The following is a 13,349-nucleotide window of genomic DNA, read 5'->3' on the forward strand; positions in this document are numbered from 1 at the left end:
GTTAACGTCATTTTACCTAATGACGTTTACGCTGACAGCACTAATTTTATTGTTGTTATTAATATTATTATTCATTTATTTGTAAAATAAATTAAATTTAAAAAAACAAAGAAATGATTTAATTCTTTATTTTATTTTCTTTTATTAAAATCAAAATAACAACAAAAACAAAAATAACTAATAAAAAAATATTAAAAGTATTCAGCAGTGTTTTGTGAAATTTGTAATGAGCCTTAGTTAAGTTGATGTCACAGAAGTTTCTGAATCATTTAGATTGTTCAACAAACTGATTCACTCAGGTAAAGATGGTAAGCTGGAGCAATGGTACCCTTGGAGTTCAGTTTAAGTTTTCAGACAAATATTCCCTCGATCAGTTGCAGCTTCTGCTTTTAAATAAATGATTTAGCTGCAAATGTTTAGCTGCAGGTAGCAAAGTCCAAAAGTGACAACATTTCCACTGCAGTCACTCCAGAAATGGCTTATAAAATTTTTACCAAATTAGACATTTATCCTTGGATCATTGACAACCCTGTAGGGTGAAAATCTTTCATTGTACCTTTTATAACATTTTAACAAGTTGCTGTCTCCTGCTGCAAGTTTCCTGTTTTGGCTGAACTTCATCAGCTCAAAAAAACTCACCGTGCTGTGGTGTACTAAATGACCTCATGTACAGGACACACTGAAGGCAGGTTTGCAGTGTTTAATTAACAAAGTCAAGATCAGTTAACAACAGCTGAACTAAAGACTTTCTTTTTCTCATCGATAAAATGAGGTCCATGCCAATGCGCTCAAATGGGACCTCCATTAATGGTGAGGGGCATAAAGGTGCTTTTTGAATGACCAGCTGGTTCACCAGCTGACACCATTGGACGCACACCATCGGCGCATATCCAAACATGCAAGAAATGCAAGATGGTGGTGCGCACAGATACAGCGGCTCTCCACTTACCCAATTTCACTGTGCAGGAAACTGCACAATGACAATAAAAAGCTCTAAGTCTAAAACAGTTTCCTGGCCAGTAAAATCGGGCAATTATTCGCTCCAGAGTTTTATGCTATTCCAGGTGACCAGCCATCGACTTGTAATGAGCCAGCTAAAACAATAATTTCTCAGTGGCTCTTCTGGCACCAACAAGTGGGTGTGTTCTTCCATCGTGCAAGTGTCACGACACACTGAACATGGTCTGAACATGGATTTTCCCTCGATATTTCTTTTCCACCAGTACTATGGGGTATTTGTGAATATCCATGACTGACCCGGCCAGGTGGCCAGCTGGTCTTTGGACAGGGTCACGGCAGTTTCAAGGTTCAACAAAATCCCTTTCACTGACAGACTGAAGGAAAGCTCCTCAAAAATAGAGGGTCTTCAAGCTCCTCAGTGGCACGAAAAGGTTTCCCGGACTCAGTGTTGTATATTTTTTTCCCAAAAGATTGAAATAGTGGAGAGAAATCAGCTTCTGAAACCATCCAGAAGACAAAGTCTCCAACTGGTTTGTGGAAGTCCAGTTTCTCCAAATTAATCAGCGGGTGAAATGTCTCTTCATGGATGGTTTTGATTCTGTTGTTATTCACGAACAAAGCCCTCAAAGCAGCATATGAAAGAAAGTCCTCTTTCATTGTTGTCTCCAGCGTGTTAAAAGAGAGATCGAGCTCAGTGATGAGTTTTGAAGCGGCTGCAGGGACTTCTCGAAGGTTTTGGCTCGAACAGTCGAAGGATGTTGTTCACAGTGGTGACACTGTTGACTGGTGATTGACAAGCACTGAGATACTAGCATGACAAACACAAGAAACATCATGACTTATTCTCCTGAGTGCCTGCAAAACAAACACAAAATCAAACTCAAAGCTTTTCTCTCAGATGCTGGTGTGGCACAATCTAATGATAAAAAAGGTCATGCTAACAGCTTTTGGAGCACAGCTGCACAAAATAACAGCTTTTGGAGCACAAAATGCATTACAGGTAAACCCAGTACCCAAACATGTTAACAAGGATAAAGAAAAAATCTGAAACAAAAGCAGGTAGTGTGGTGATTTATGTTGTGAGGATGCTTTCACTCCCATCAAAGTCACCCAGTGTTGAGAACCCAAATGAGCCCAAAAACCTCAAGTGGCTGCAACCAACAGCGAACGTCAAGAAGTGGATACTTGCATGTTGAGCCAGAAACATGCAGAAAACCCAAAAGAGGCGAGATAGCACATCTTGGTCCCACTCAGGCAGTACGAACACCTGGAAAGAGGAGCCCACAGTTCAGACCCAAGGTCACTGGTAAGGACACCAGCCAGTTATAAGTCTAGTTTTAATTTTCATTTTAGTTAGTGTTATGGCCTTTCTAAGGGTGGCCAGACCATAATATAAGGGTGATCCACCCCTGTCTGACCCCAAGCAGCACATCACACAACCAGTACAATTTTGATGGTGATTTTTTTTCACAGTGATTGAATTCTAACAAAGGAAAGGAGCGAACTATAGCTTCGGGGTGGACCCCAAAACAACAAACAAAAGGGACCGTATCTAAAGGATGTACAAAACTTATTTATGAAAAGAATAAAACCAAATGACAATGTCTTATCTCCCTAACTAAGAAAAACATGAGAAAAGGGTAATCAAATAAAAAGGCAGTCCACCCCTACATGCTCCTGTATAAAGAAACAGGTAACACAAAGCCTGCCGGTTGAGGTCCATGGCGGTGTCATCTTATATGTTGTCTCCAGGTCATTAGCCAATCTGTATGGGCCGTCCCATGGATGCACCAATCACGGAAAGGCACCTGCACACTCAGATTTACATATGAGACAACATTACGACAACAGTCGTAACATTAACTAAAAATGTTTTTCACCATCTCGTTTTAACTTCTGGTTTAGCTTCAGCTAACTAAAACTAAATGGACCTTGGAAATAATCACATCTTAATAGAGTGAACCATAGACTGTATAAAAGATAGGACCATTGCAACTTTACTGCAGCACTTCACCCTTTCACATAGTCCCAGCTCTTCTCTGTCATGTTTTATGGTGCTGCAAATGTCTTCAGTTGGTGAAAGGTTGGGCTGCTGGTGTCTTGTTGTGCTTGCTATGCATCCCTGACTCGTTTCTTCTTTCTGCATCAAGTAAGGAATGTAGTGAAAGTTCCCAAGAGGTTAAAAGCACCACTGAAAAAATGCCATCAGACCTGAGTTGGGACACTTGGATTATGGAGCTTCTGGACCAAGAGAGTGGATGGGAGCATGTGTTTAACAAGTAAGAGTATAACGTCCCCCAAAATGTCCCTAACTAAGAAAAACATGAGAAAAGGGTAATCAAATAAAAAGGCAGTCCACCCCTACATGCTCCTGTATAAAGAAGCAGGTAACACAAAGCCTGCAGGTTGAGGTCCATGGCGGTGTCATCTTATATGTTGTCTCCAGGTCAAGGAGACAACCTTAACCTTAACAACCTTTCGCGTGCCACAGCTGGTTGCCGACCCCTGGACTAGACTATTTAACAATATGTTACAGATTTATGTTACAAAGAAGAAACGCCACAGAGGAGGTTTGTGGATGTAGTGAAGGAGGACATGCAGAGGGTTGGTGTGACAGACGATGCAAACAATTGCCCATTCCCACAAAGCTATGGTAAAAGCTAGCGTGAGATTGGGCTGGGTTCATTGTACTGCTGTATATGACTAGGTATTTATTTGGGAAAGGAAAAAATGAACTGAAAACAGTTACTTTCTTATGAAATGAACAAAAATAAAACCCAATGTTGTAACAATTACTGCATGGTATATAAATTAAGATTTTCAAAATAAAACACCAGGCCTCCTAAGTCCTAACTCTGGTTTCACTCATAAAACCTTATACCTTTAAAGTGGAATGGCTTTCACCTTTGAAATGCCCCAGGGTACAACTAAAACAGTTATTGTCAACTTAAACCACATTTGTACTAGTGGGCCCCCACATAGACACACATTTACTTGTCCATATTAAACCTGAAGCATAGGCCCTTTCTCTTGTTTGTACTTGTGTTCTCGTGTACTCGTGATACGCCATCAGTCGGAGACCAAGTACTGTTCCAATTCAAAGTATGCATCAAGCCGAGAACGCGAAAAAGTCCCGGATGTGTTCTCGCTCCGCCTGTTTTATCGATAAATGAACGTTTTCTTTAAATTATTTGAATATATATGAGTGCCTGTGTATAAATACACAAACAATACACATATGCTTTCAATTGTGTAATTTAAGTGATCTAGGTAGCTCTGTTTTGGAAGTTCAGTTAACGCTAGAAATGTGTTTTGGAGTTTCTACGTCCTTTAGAATTTGTACGTGCTTTTTGGAGTTTCTACGGGCTTTATCTCTAGGGGCCACTGTATATATTTATATATAAACATACATAAATAAAACCACTTTTTTTTTTTTTTACATTAGTAATTCCTTTTGTGCATAATTTTATATTGTTGTTAATAATAAATTAATTAAAGCAACAAAACAACCTGAAGAGCCGAAAGAGCCGTCTCTTTTTAGTGAGCCGAGCTGAAAGAGCCGGTTCTCTAAAAAGAGCCGGAATTCCCATCACTAATTCTTAGGACTTAGCTTCTGTGTCAGGTCCCACAGGTTCACCTGAACCTTTACCACTTGTCCCGCCCCAAAGCAGAAAAGAGTGTTTTGGACTGGCTTGTTAGTCTAGCAACCAAAGACAATACAGAGTTGAGATGACTGACATTAGATTGGTAAACAAATAAGGTGAACCTATAAAACAGTCATAAATTCAATTATGTTTAATTCTTGAGTTTAATAAACAGATAATGTCTGTTAGCAGTTAATCTGTCATTACAGTTAAATGCTGAAGCAGGAATACATTTGTTTAACACTCACAAATGTAGGACTTAGTCATTTCTACTTTAATTTCTCCATTTTCTACCTATTAAAGGATGACAAAATCGCATTTGGAGTCTGCTGTAGTTGATAGTGGTGCAAATACTTTCACAACCACAAGTCAAAGGTTTTTACACTTAATTTGTCTTGTTTTTCAATACATCAGTATTTTAAAATACATTGTTATTTATCATAAAAAAGAGCAGCATTGATGAGTAATGTGCTAGTTTTCTGTGGTGCCATTTTCATCCTTGTACTACTGTGGTAGTGAAATATACTTTAGAAATGTGCTATAATAATGCAGTTCTTTAACTTGGAGTTGGTCTTGTATGGTTTAACCTTTTTTTCCTGTGTGTTCGCATTTGTATTGTAACATTTATTCTGTAGCGATATCTCCCAGGTGGCGTCTTTGGTCTCCTTCCTTGCTGTTTTCTGGTAGTGACCTCACCCAGATAGCTGTAGGATGGTCACTCACAAGCTGAACACAAATATTTCTTTTAATCTTTGCTGCCATTGTATTAAACTTGATTTATGAATTTATGTATTCAGTCAACACAAATTCCAAGCAGGTAAAAAGCTTTGGAGCTCAGCAGCAGTCAGAAGAGCTTGATGAGGTGAGGAAGAAGTTACTGCCTCTGTCAGTGCGCCCCAGGGTGGCTGTGGCTACAGTGTAGCTTGCCATCACCAGTGTGTGAATGTGTGTGTGAATGGGCGAATGACTGGATGTATAAAGCGCTTTGGGGTCCTTGGGGACTAGAAAAGCGCTATACAAATACAGGCCATTTACTGTTGTCCTGGAGTAACTGTAACCCACATAATTCCCTGAGGAATTATTAAAGTATTCTGATATTAAAATCAAACATGAAATGCATTCAAAGACAGAACAGAAAATATTCACAAGCAAATAAAATAATATATTCAATAGTTGTTTTTTGTTTTATCTTTCAAATCCTGTTTATAAATTGGCTTTAGCCTGTGCAGCATCACAACTCAGGTGAGTTCTAAAGAACTCCTCTATCTTCTTCCACAGGTGGATCTCTGCTGCTGCGTGGGCCCTGGGCTCCCCTCCCCACACCACTGAGAAGCTAAGCATCCCATGGAAAGCAGAGGAACAGAAGGGTCCATAGGGTGGCTCCAGCAAATGTCCAGCTCCAGGATAAAAAACAGTCTCAAAGTTCTCCTTCCCACGACGCTTCAGTCTCTCCACCATCTGGTCCATGTAGGCCTTGCTGTCCCAGTTGAGGTCATCCTCTGCAGCCACAAAGAGAAACTGGCTCTTGGCTCGTTCAATGGGGACGAGGCTTCCTTTGTTCTTCTCTTCCAGGGGATCTTCAGTAGCATACTTGATAAGGTTTGCTCCAGACTTGGTGGTAATCACCTTGCTGAAGTCAAACATTAAGGGTGAGAGGATCTGCTGTTTCTTGTAGTAGAGGGGAGTGCCCACACTGGCACTGGTGCCATTGATCCAAACTAAGGCCTCCACACCGGGCACGAATGCAGCAAGAGAGAGCGCGATATCTGTTCCCTTTGATCTTGATATTATGCCGACTCCTTTACTGCCCGCCTGTGAAATAACACACAGAGCTCAGAAACCGGCAATTCCAAAGTATTAAAAGTTGTGACCTGCTGGGCATTTAAACTGGAACAGTTTAAAGAAAAAAATGGGTGTTCTGGCACATAACTCGTAACTACACATAACTAGGACTCCCTAAAGCAGTGTCTCACTTTTTGCCAAGCAATTCTTCAAACCTGACTGATTTTTAACCAGTTCACTGCATTTCACAGACTACGCATGCAATCATTCCCCCCCCCCCCAAAAAAAACCAAAAACATTTGCTTCACATTCGGTCTGAACACACAGTTACATGGGTTCTTGTAAAGTTACGCTGCTAGCTTAAGTGTCACCCACTGGACCCACCTTGGGGTGGTGGCGTAAGAAATCCACGGCTTCTTTAAAGGGGTCCAGATGTATCTCTTTCATATTTTGTCTGTCACTGAACACAGCAATCGTGAGGACCAAAAACCCTTTGTTGGCCAACAAACAGGCTCTTTTCTCAGACATGAAGGTGCCCAGATCCAGCACAGCAGGGAACGGACCTTCTCCTAGAACACAGACAACAAAAGTTTCATGTAAGTAGGTTATAATCATGCATAATGTGCAACTTTAACCTAAAGCCCTACAATAAAAGATCCATATTCAACACTTCATCTATGTTTTCCAGTTTAAATATGAATTAAAATGTTTTTCACTCATGTATCGTGATTTTTGGTGTAAGTTTCATCATATAGTTTCATTACAGCCCAATTAGTGCTGTATTTTATGATCTCAGAGGTGTTAAACACATTTATTTTATATTTAAGGATACTTTTAAATAACTTCCCAAAGTAGTACAATAAGTACTTCTACAAAGGATACAGCTGTGCAAATATGATTACAGCTAATATGACAAGCCACCCCCTCCTCTGTCCTCCAGATGCATTTTAGGAACTGAGACATCTTTTAAGACATCTGTTATTAATCTCTGTCTCTCTTCCACAACATGTCTTCTATCCTGTCTTCCTTTTCTCACCCCAGATGGCCCCGCCCCTCCCTGAGCCTGGTTCTGCGGGAGGTTTCTTCCTGTTAAAAGGCAGTTTTTCCTTCCCACTGTCGCCAAAGTTCTTGCTCATAGGGGGTCATTTGATTGTTGGGTTATTCTCTGTATGTATTATTGTAGGGTCTGCCTTACAATATAAATACTTTGAGGCGACTGTTGTTGTGATTTGGCGCTATATAAATAAAATTGAATTGAAATTGAATCAAGAAAAGTGATGTACCCTTTGCAGAAAATATACCTTCGCCACCTGTTAAAAAAAAAAGGGGGGCCCACTGTAATGATAGTGAATACTTCTAAGTGGAAAACCACATACAGTACCTGGGGGTGTAAACAAGACTCCTCGTATGTTCCCCTCTTTGACTGGGTCCCGACTGACCCCGTCTCCCATCAAAAACCTCTCGTTTGTCTCTTCTGCCAGTATCCTGCCATCCGCCTCCTGCTCATGCACAGAAAACTTCACCACGTGAGGGTTCAGAGCTTTGTTCTTGAAGAAGTACTTGTGCAAAGTGTCTGCCTTCAGTGACTGCAGCAGACCCATGGGCTGCACTCCAACGTAGCTCCCGTTGAGTGAGGGGTCTCGGTTCAGGTCGACCTCTCCGCCATCATCTGCCCTGTAAGTGGCTGAAGAGCCGAACACCACTTCTCTCTCGTCGGTCGATGTGGCTCTGATTGTGACCACCTGCCTTGACCGCAGCCCGGCCACTTTCAGCTGAACGGGCTCATCAAACAGACACCTGGTGCTCGGCAGCAGCCTCAGCCTGACTTGGGAGGACATCTTTTCTGAAAGATCAAAGACTGAACTCCATGAATGTTCAATATTTGGACAAATGGGTCATTGCAAGGAAAATAAAAAAGAAACATTCTTGGAATGCTTCCCACTCGACACCATCAGAATCAGATCTTTTTTTTTTTTAACTTCAATATATTTGAGGACGCAATGCTACATACTATGTAGATTACTGGAGTTACAGACCAGAAAGTATACAGTGTTAGGTCAAAATGTGGCACTTTTTAATGTCCCAGCATTTTTTAAATCTCACAACTTTTTAACCACATGAAATTTTAAAGGCTGAAAATTACATTTCAGCTTTGTTACAAACAGCAACCTATTTAATTTTAATTCAGCTGTCTACTGGGATATATCAAAATTTTCAGTAGTAAAACTTCATAAATTTAATGCCAATGATGCAGAGAAAAAGAAACAAGCAATAATACACTGGGTATTTTTCCTGCTCTGATCAGTCACTGGAGAAAACTCTCACAGGTGCATTTTGATGACCTTTCACATAGTTACTGGATGTGAAAGGTCATTTTTTCCCTACATTCTAGTGTCCAAAGTAATTTTCTAAAGCAGGGATTCCCAAAGTGTGGGCTGGGGCCCTCTGGTGGGCTGTAAAGATACTGCAGGTGGACCACAGTATTAACAGAAATTCGGTTTGGAATTACTCGGAAGTATGTGTAGTTACATGTTCATACAAGTTAATTTACTTATATAAAAAGTGAATTCGAACTGGTAGTACGAGGTGGTTAGTTTGTGATATTATTCATTACTGTGACCTTAATTTTCTGCTCATGTATTTAAATTTGTATCCCTGTGGCAGGCGGGGTCACACACTGGCCTTAACATTATGCATATGATTGGGTAACAATAGCAAATTATAGCCTGAGTTGTTTATGTTTGTTTTGTTTTCAAGGAAACATATACATTTCTTTTGTATTTTAATTAGAGGGAGGATTTCAGATTGGGTGGGCCCCGCTAGGTTTTCTTTTTTTAAGAGAAAACGGAAGTTGTTGTTGGGGACTGAAAGTTAATGACACACTGAAATCCCTAAAGTTTATGGAATTTTGGTTAATTGTATGGATTAAACAAATGACACTAATGGCTCTTGGCTCTGGAGTAATCGCTGAAATTACTCCAGAGATCTAAAGCGTATCTTATATGAATATTTCCCATAATGCTGAAATGCCAAGTGTATCATATTTAATACATTAGTTTTTATGACTTTTTTGAGACTTCCACATTATTAGTGTGAATTTTCCCCCTGAGAAATCTGAAGAAATTGCACAATAAAATTTCAAGCAATAAATTGCACAAAAATGCCAGCTGAAGTAAAAAAAATAAAAAAATTAATTAAATTAAGACTCATACATGCACATTGATATTTAATTTTTTTTATGGGTCTAAAGTTAAAAAAATACCTGTGTCAAAAAGATGAACCATTTTGTAGTTATTTCATGGTTCAGGCTTTACAGGGTTAAAAACGAGTTCAACTGTTGTTTCATTCTTTTATTCTGAAGCACATTTGAATTCATGGGATTAATTTCTTCTTTTCTTATGTATGTGTACTTTTGATATTTGTTTTGTTTTCTGTTCATTATTAATCATACTGTCTGTGTAAAACACCAGCTTCTAATCTAGGCATGGGGATATCTTTAGAGTCCTGCATATGCAAACCATGCATATGTCACAGAGGGACAACACAACAATAAACAAGGGGAGACTGAGACAACATGAAGACAATATAGATACAGTATAATGAGACGGGGGAAGTTAGCTCAACACAAAACACATTACATATCCATTACCAAAATAAAACAGGAAATGTGACACAACATGAATCCATCCATCTTCTTCTGCTTATGTAATCCAGGGTCACAGCGAGAACATAGATCATTTGACAAAATGAGCTCTTAAGACACCGAGACCATGACAGCTGTATATAGATTCAAGGACTCAAGAGATTTTTCAAATTAGCAAAGAAAAAAAATATATCAACATTTTTCTGGAAATGTATGTTTCCATTAAAATAGTAAATGGCCTGTATTTGTATAGCGCTTTACTAGTCCCTAAGGACCCCAAAGCGCTTTACACAACCAGTCATCCACCCATTCACATTCACACACCGGTAATGGCAAACTACATCGTAGCCACAGCCACCCTGGGGCGCACTTCGTAATCCATTTAAAAATTCATCTTAAGTCACTGTCTGCTTATTCAGAAAAGTCCTGTTTAATTTTTTATAGGAGATGTACTCCAGAGAAGCTCCTCACTGTACAGGTGAGACGCTCGTGACTGACTCGCAACACAAAAGCTGCCAAAATAAGTGAAAAGCAAGGATTCTGGTATCTTACTGCCCCTGAGGATTTTTATCCCTTTCCAAATTTATTTAACAACACAAATTCAAAACAGCTGATTATTCAGCTTCATTATATGACATAAACCCTGTATTCTCTCTCCCCTTGAGCTTTTCTCTCTTAACTGTCACCAGATTTTTGTTATCTTGTCCACACAAACAGTTTTATTTGAATGTAGTTTGCAATTTTTCTTGCACAGAATTTATGCAGATAAAGTTATCACATCATTCCACCAAATGTTACAGTTTATGGCAATAAGACATGGAAGAAAAGCACAAAACTGCATAAAAGGTCAACCTAAACCTCCAGACATTTGAACACTTTTACTAATTTGTAATCCATGATCATTTCTGCACTAACATCTGAATGTGAAATAAAGCTTCACTCTGCTGATCTGTTACTTACAATCATCTAAAAGCCTTTATGTCCCATTAATTTATTTTACTTGTGATGTGACAGATGGACGGTGGGAGTATGTAAATAATCATAACAACAGCAAAAATGTACTGACAAGGTGAAAGTGAGGGTCTAGAATCTAGTTATAGTTCAATCACTATATCAAGCTAAATGAAAAGGCTTTAAGCTGAATTCATACTGATGTAGATGTAAACTTTACATAAACTGATTTTTGTGCTCTGAGGCTGAAAAGTATGCCAAAAACTGCCATTCTTTTAACGGGCACCTGAGGCTATATCCAAAGAAGTGAGTAACTCTCAGCAGTAGGAATACACTTGTTTACAGCTTGGACCAAAGCCGTTTTTTGTATCTATGGCTAATTTTCTACTTGTAACAGCTTCATGCAGGGTGGAATTTTATATAACTTACCCATTTAAATTGTGTGCAAGTGGATGTAGCCACATTTAGTGACAGGTGCGTGGAAACTAGGTCAGTACTGTTTTAGTGGGCCTCACCGAAATTGACCTCTCAGCCACGTAACTGGGTAAGTTTTGTATTATTTAAAAATGCAAATCATCAGCTAGTCCAAGAACTTTGTGCTCCAATTCTAGTGTGTGATGTTCAAGTATTTAGTTTGTTACACCAATATATTGTATTGATATAGTTTGCTTACCAAGCTTGGAAGCATTGGGTGATAACTACATCCTCTTGCTAACGCACTGCTTACACCAGGCTGTTTTTCTGTTTGTTTGTTTTTCATTGTTATTTTTAAGTATGAGTGATAGAGTGAAATAACATGTTTTAATTCAAGTTTATTATTTATTACATCAACGCTAAAAAGAGTTTAGTATTGATTGCTTAACTACAAAGGATTGGAAACAAATCTTTCATCCATTCTGTTTGGGAAATCTATCCATTCATTTACTTCCACTTACCTAATTCCGGGTCACAGGGGGCGGGGGGAGCCTATGCCACCTGTCATAGGGAAAGCTGGGTTCCACCATGGACAGGTTGCCAATCTCTCACAGGGCAACACATTCATTCACACTCACATTCACACCTACAGTCAATTTAGCATGACTAATTAACCTAATTGCATGCATGTTTTTGGGCTGTCCAAAGAAGCCAGAAAGGCAAAGAACATGCACACACAAACTGGGTTGAGACTCAGAACCTTGTTGCTTTGATATTCAGTACAAATCACTGGTCCACTCTGCTTGACACTCAGGAAGCTTTAGGTTTTAAATGTGGTGCCTAAAGTTAGATATTTGGGTCACATCATGACTGATCTCTGCAATGATGATGTGCAGCACCACTGCTGCACAGTATATGCACAAGCAAATATGCAAGTCTTTAAATTCTACATGTGTACAGATGATGTTAAAAGCTCCTTTTAGATGGCTTTTTTTTATTGTACTCCATCTTAAACCACAATTATGGCACAAAAATGAAAGAAAAAAGCTTTAGGATGTTGCTCAAGCTTGTGCAAGTGCAACACTAAATGTGTATTGTTTTAAGTTTTGATTGAGTAGTGTTAGTTTGTTCTTTTCCTTTGTTTGATGACTTCATTTACTTTTGTTTGAGCAACCAAAAAAAAGTCAAGTGGATTTCATAATGGTTTTGAACACACTAACAATAAAAAGCCCATTTAAGCCTCTCAGAAAATTCCTAATAGAACATCTCAGCTTTTCATTAGTTATCTATTGTTTTACAGAGTTTTTCAAATCCTGCAGGAGGCATTACTCTCAAAACAGAAATAGTAACACCCATGATGTTAACCTATTGCTCCCTCTTGATGCAGTGTAACCACTGCACTGTTAAGCCAGGGGGCTTTTTTTTTTTAAATCTACATAAATATACACGGTACGGTATCATATACCAAACATTAAATGTATTTTTTTTCCTAAAAACTATGAAAATACAGATTTCCATGCAGTAGTGTTGCAACACAGAATCTGACATGATGTCTATGCCTATTCAGGCCTCACTGGGAACAATGTAAAGCACAAAATGTGTGGGATAAACATGTAATTGTTATACTTTTACCAGAAACGTGGAAATCTTTGATCATCTGTTTTCAAAAGCAGGCCAACACGTTCGCTGTCTGCATGTTGGCAAGAGCCCGAGGACCACTGCCAAACACAAGGGCCGCAGAGGGATTTGAATAAATGTTTCTACAATCACTGTTTCCTCGTGTCCTTTTTAGATGAATTAAAAGGAGATGATATGGTGGCTCTGCTTGTTTTGGATGCACTGTGCAAGGAATGAGACAAAGACTAAAGAAAAGCGCTCTTGCGTAAATCAAAAGTTGTTTGACTTTGGAGACCAACTTTTTCCTTTGTGTGTTGATAAAATCAAGAACTACACAA

The 13,349-nt window shown here is 39.1% G+C and overlaps 1 protein-coding gene across 1 annotated transcript; it reads right to left on the minus strand.

Moving 5' to 3' along the window:
• Window positions 1–4,740: 4,740 nt before the first annotated feature.
• Window positions 4,741–9,568, minus strand: LOC146687237 (acyl-coenzyme A thioesterase 1-like). The gene is made up of 3 exons (XM_085438050.1): window positions 7,768–9,568; window positions 6,771–6,955; window positions 4,741–6,416 (listed from the first exon to the last, which is right to left on the minus strand). Exons 1-3 carry the CDS (start codon window positions 8,222–8,224, stop codon window positions 5,808–5,810), a joined length of 1,251 nt encoding a protein of 416 aa, XP_085294176.1. The 5' UTR covers window positions 8,225–9,568; the 3' UTR covers window positions 4,741–5,807.
• Window positions 9,569–13,349: the final 3,781 nt, after the last annotated feature.

This window comes from Copadichromis virginalis, linkage group LG18 (genome assembly GCF_057382275.1).
Source record: "Copadichromis virginalis isolate Kocher_CV1m ecotype Utaka linkage group LG18, C_Virginalis_male_GT1.1, whole genome shotgun sequence".
Lineage (NCBI taxonomy): Eukaryota > Metazoa > Chordata > Actinopteri > Cichliformes > Cichlidae > Copadichromis > Copadichromis virginalis.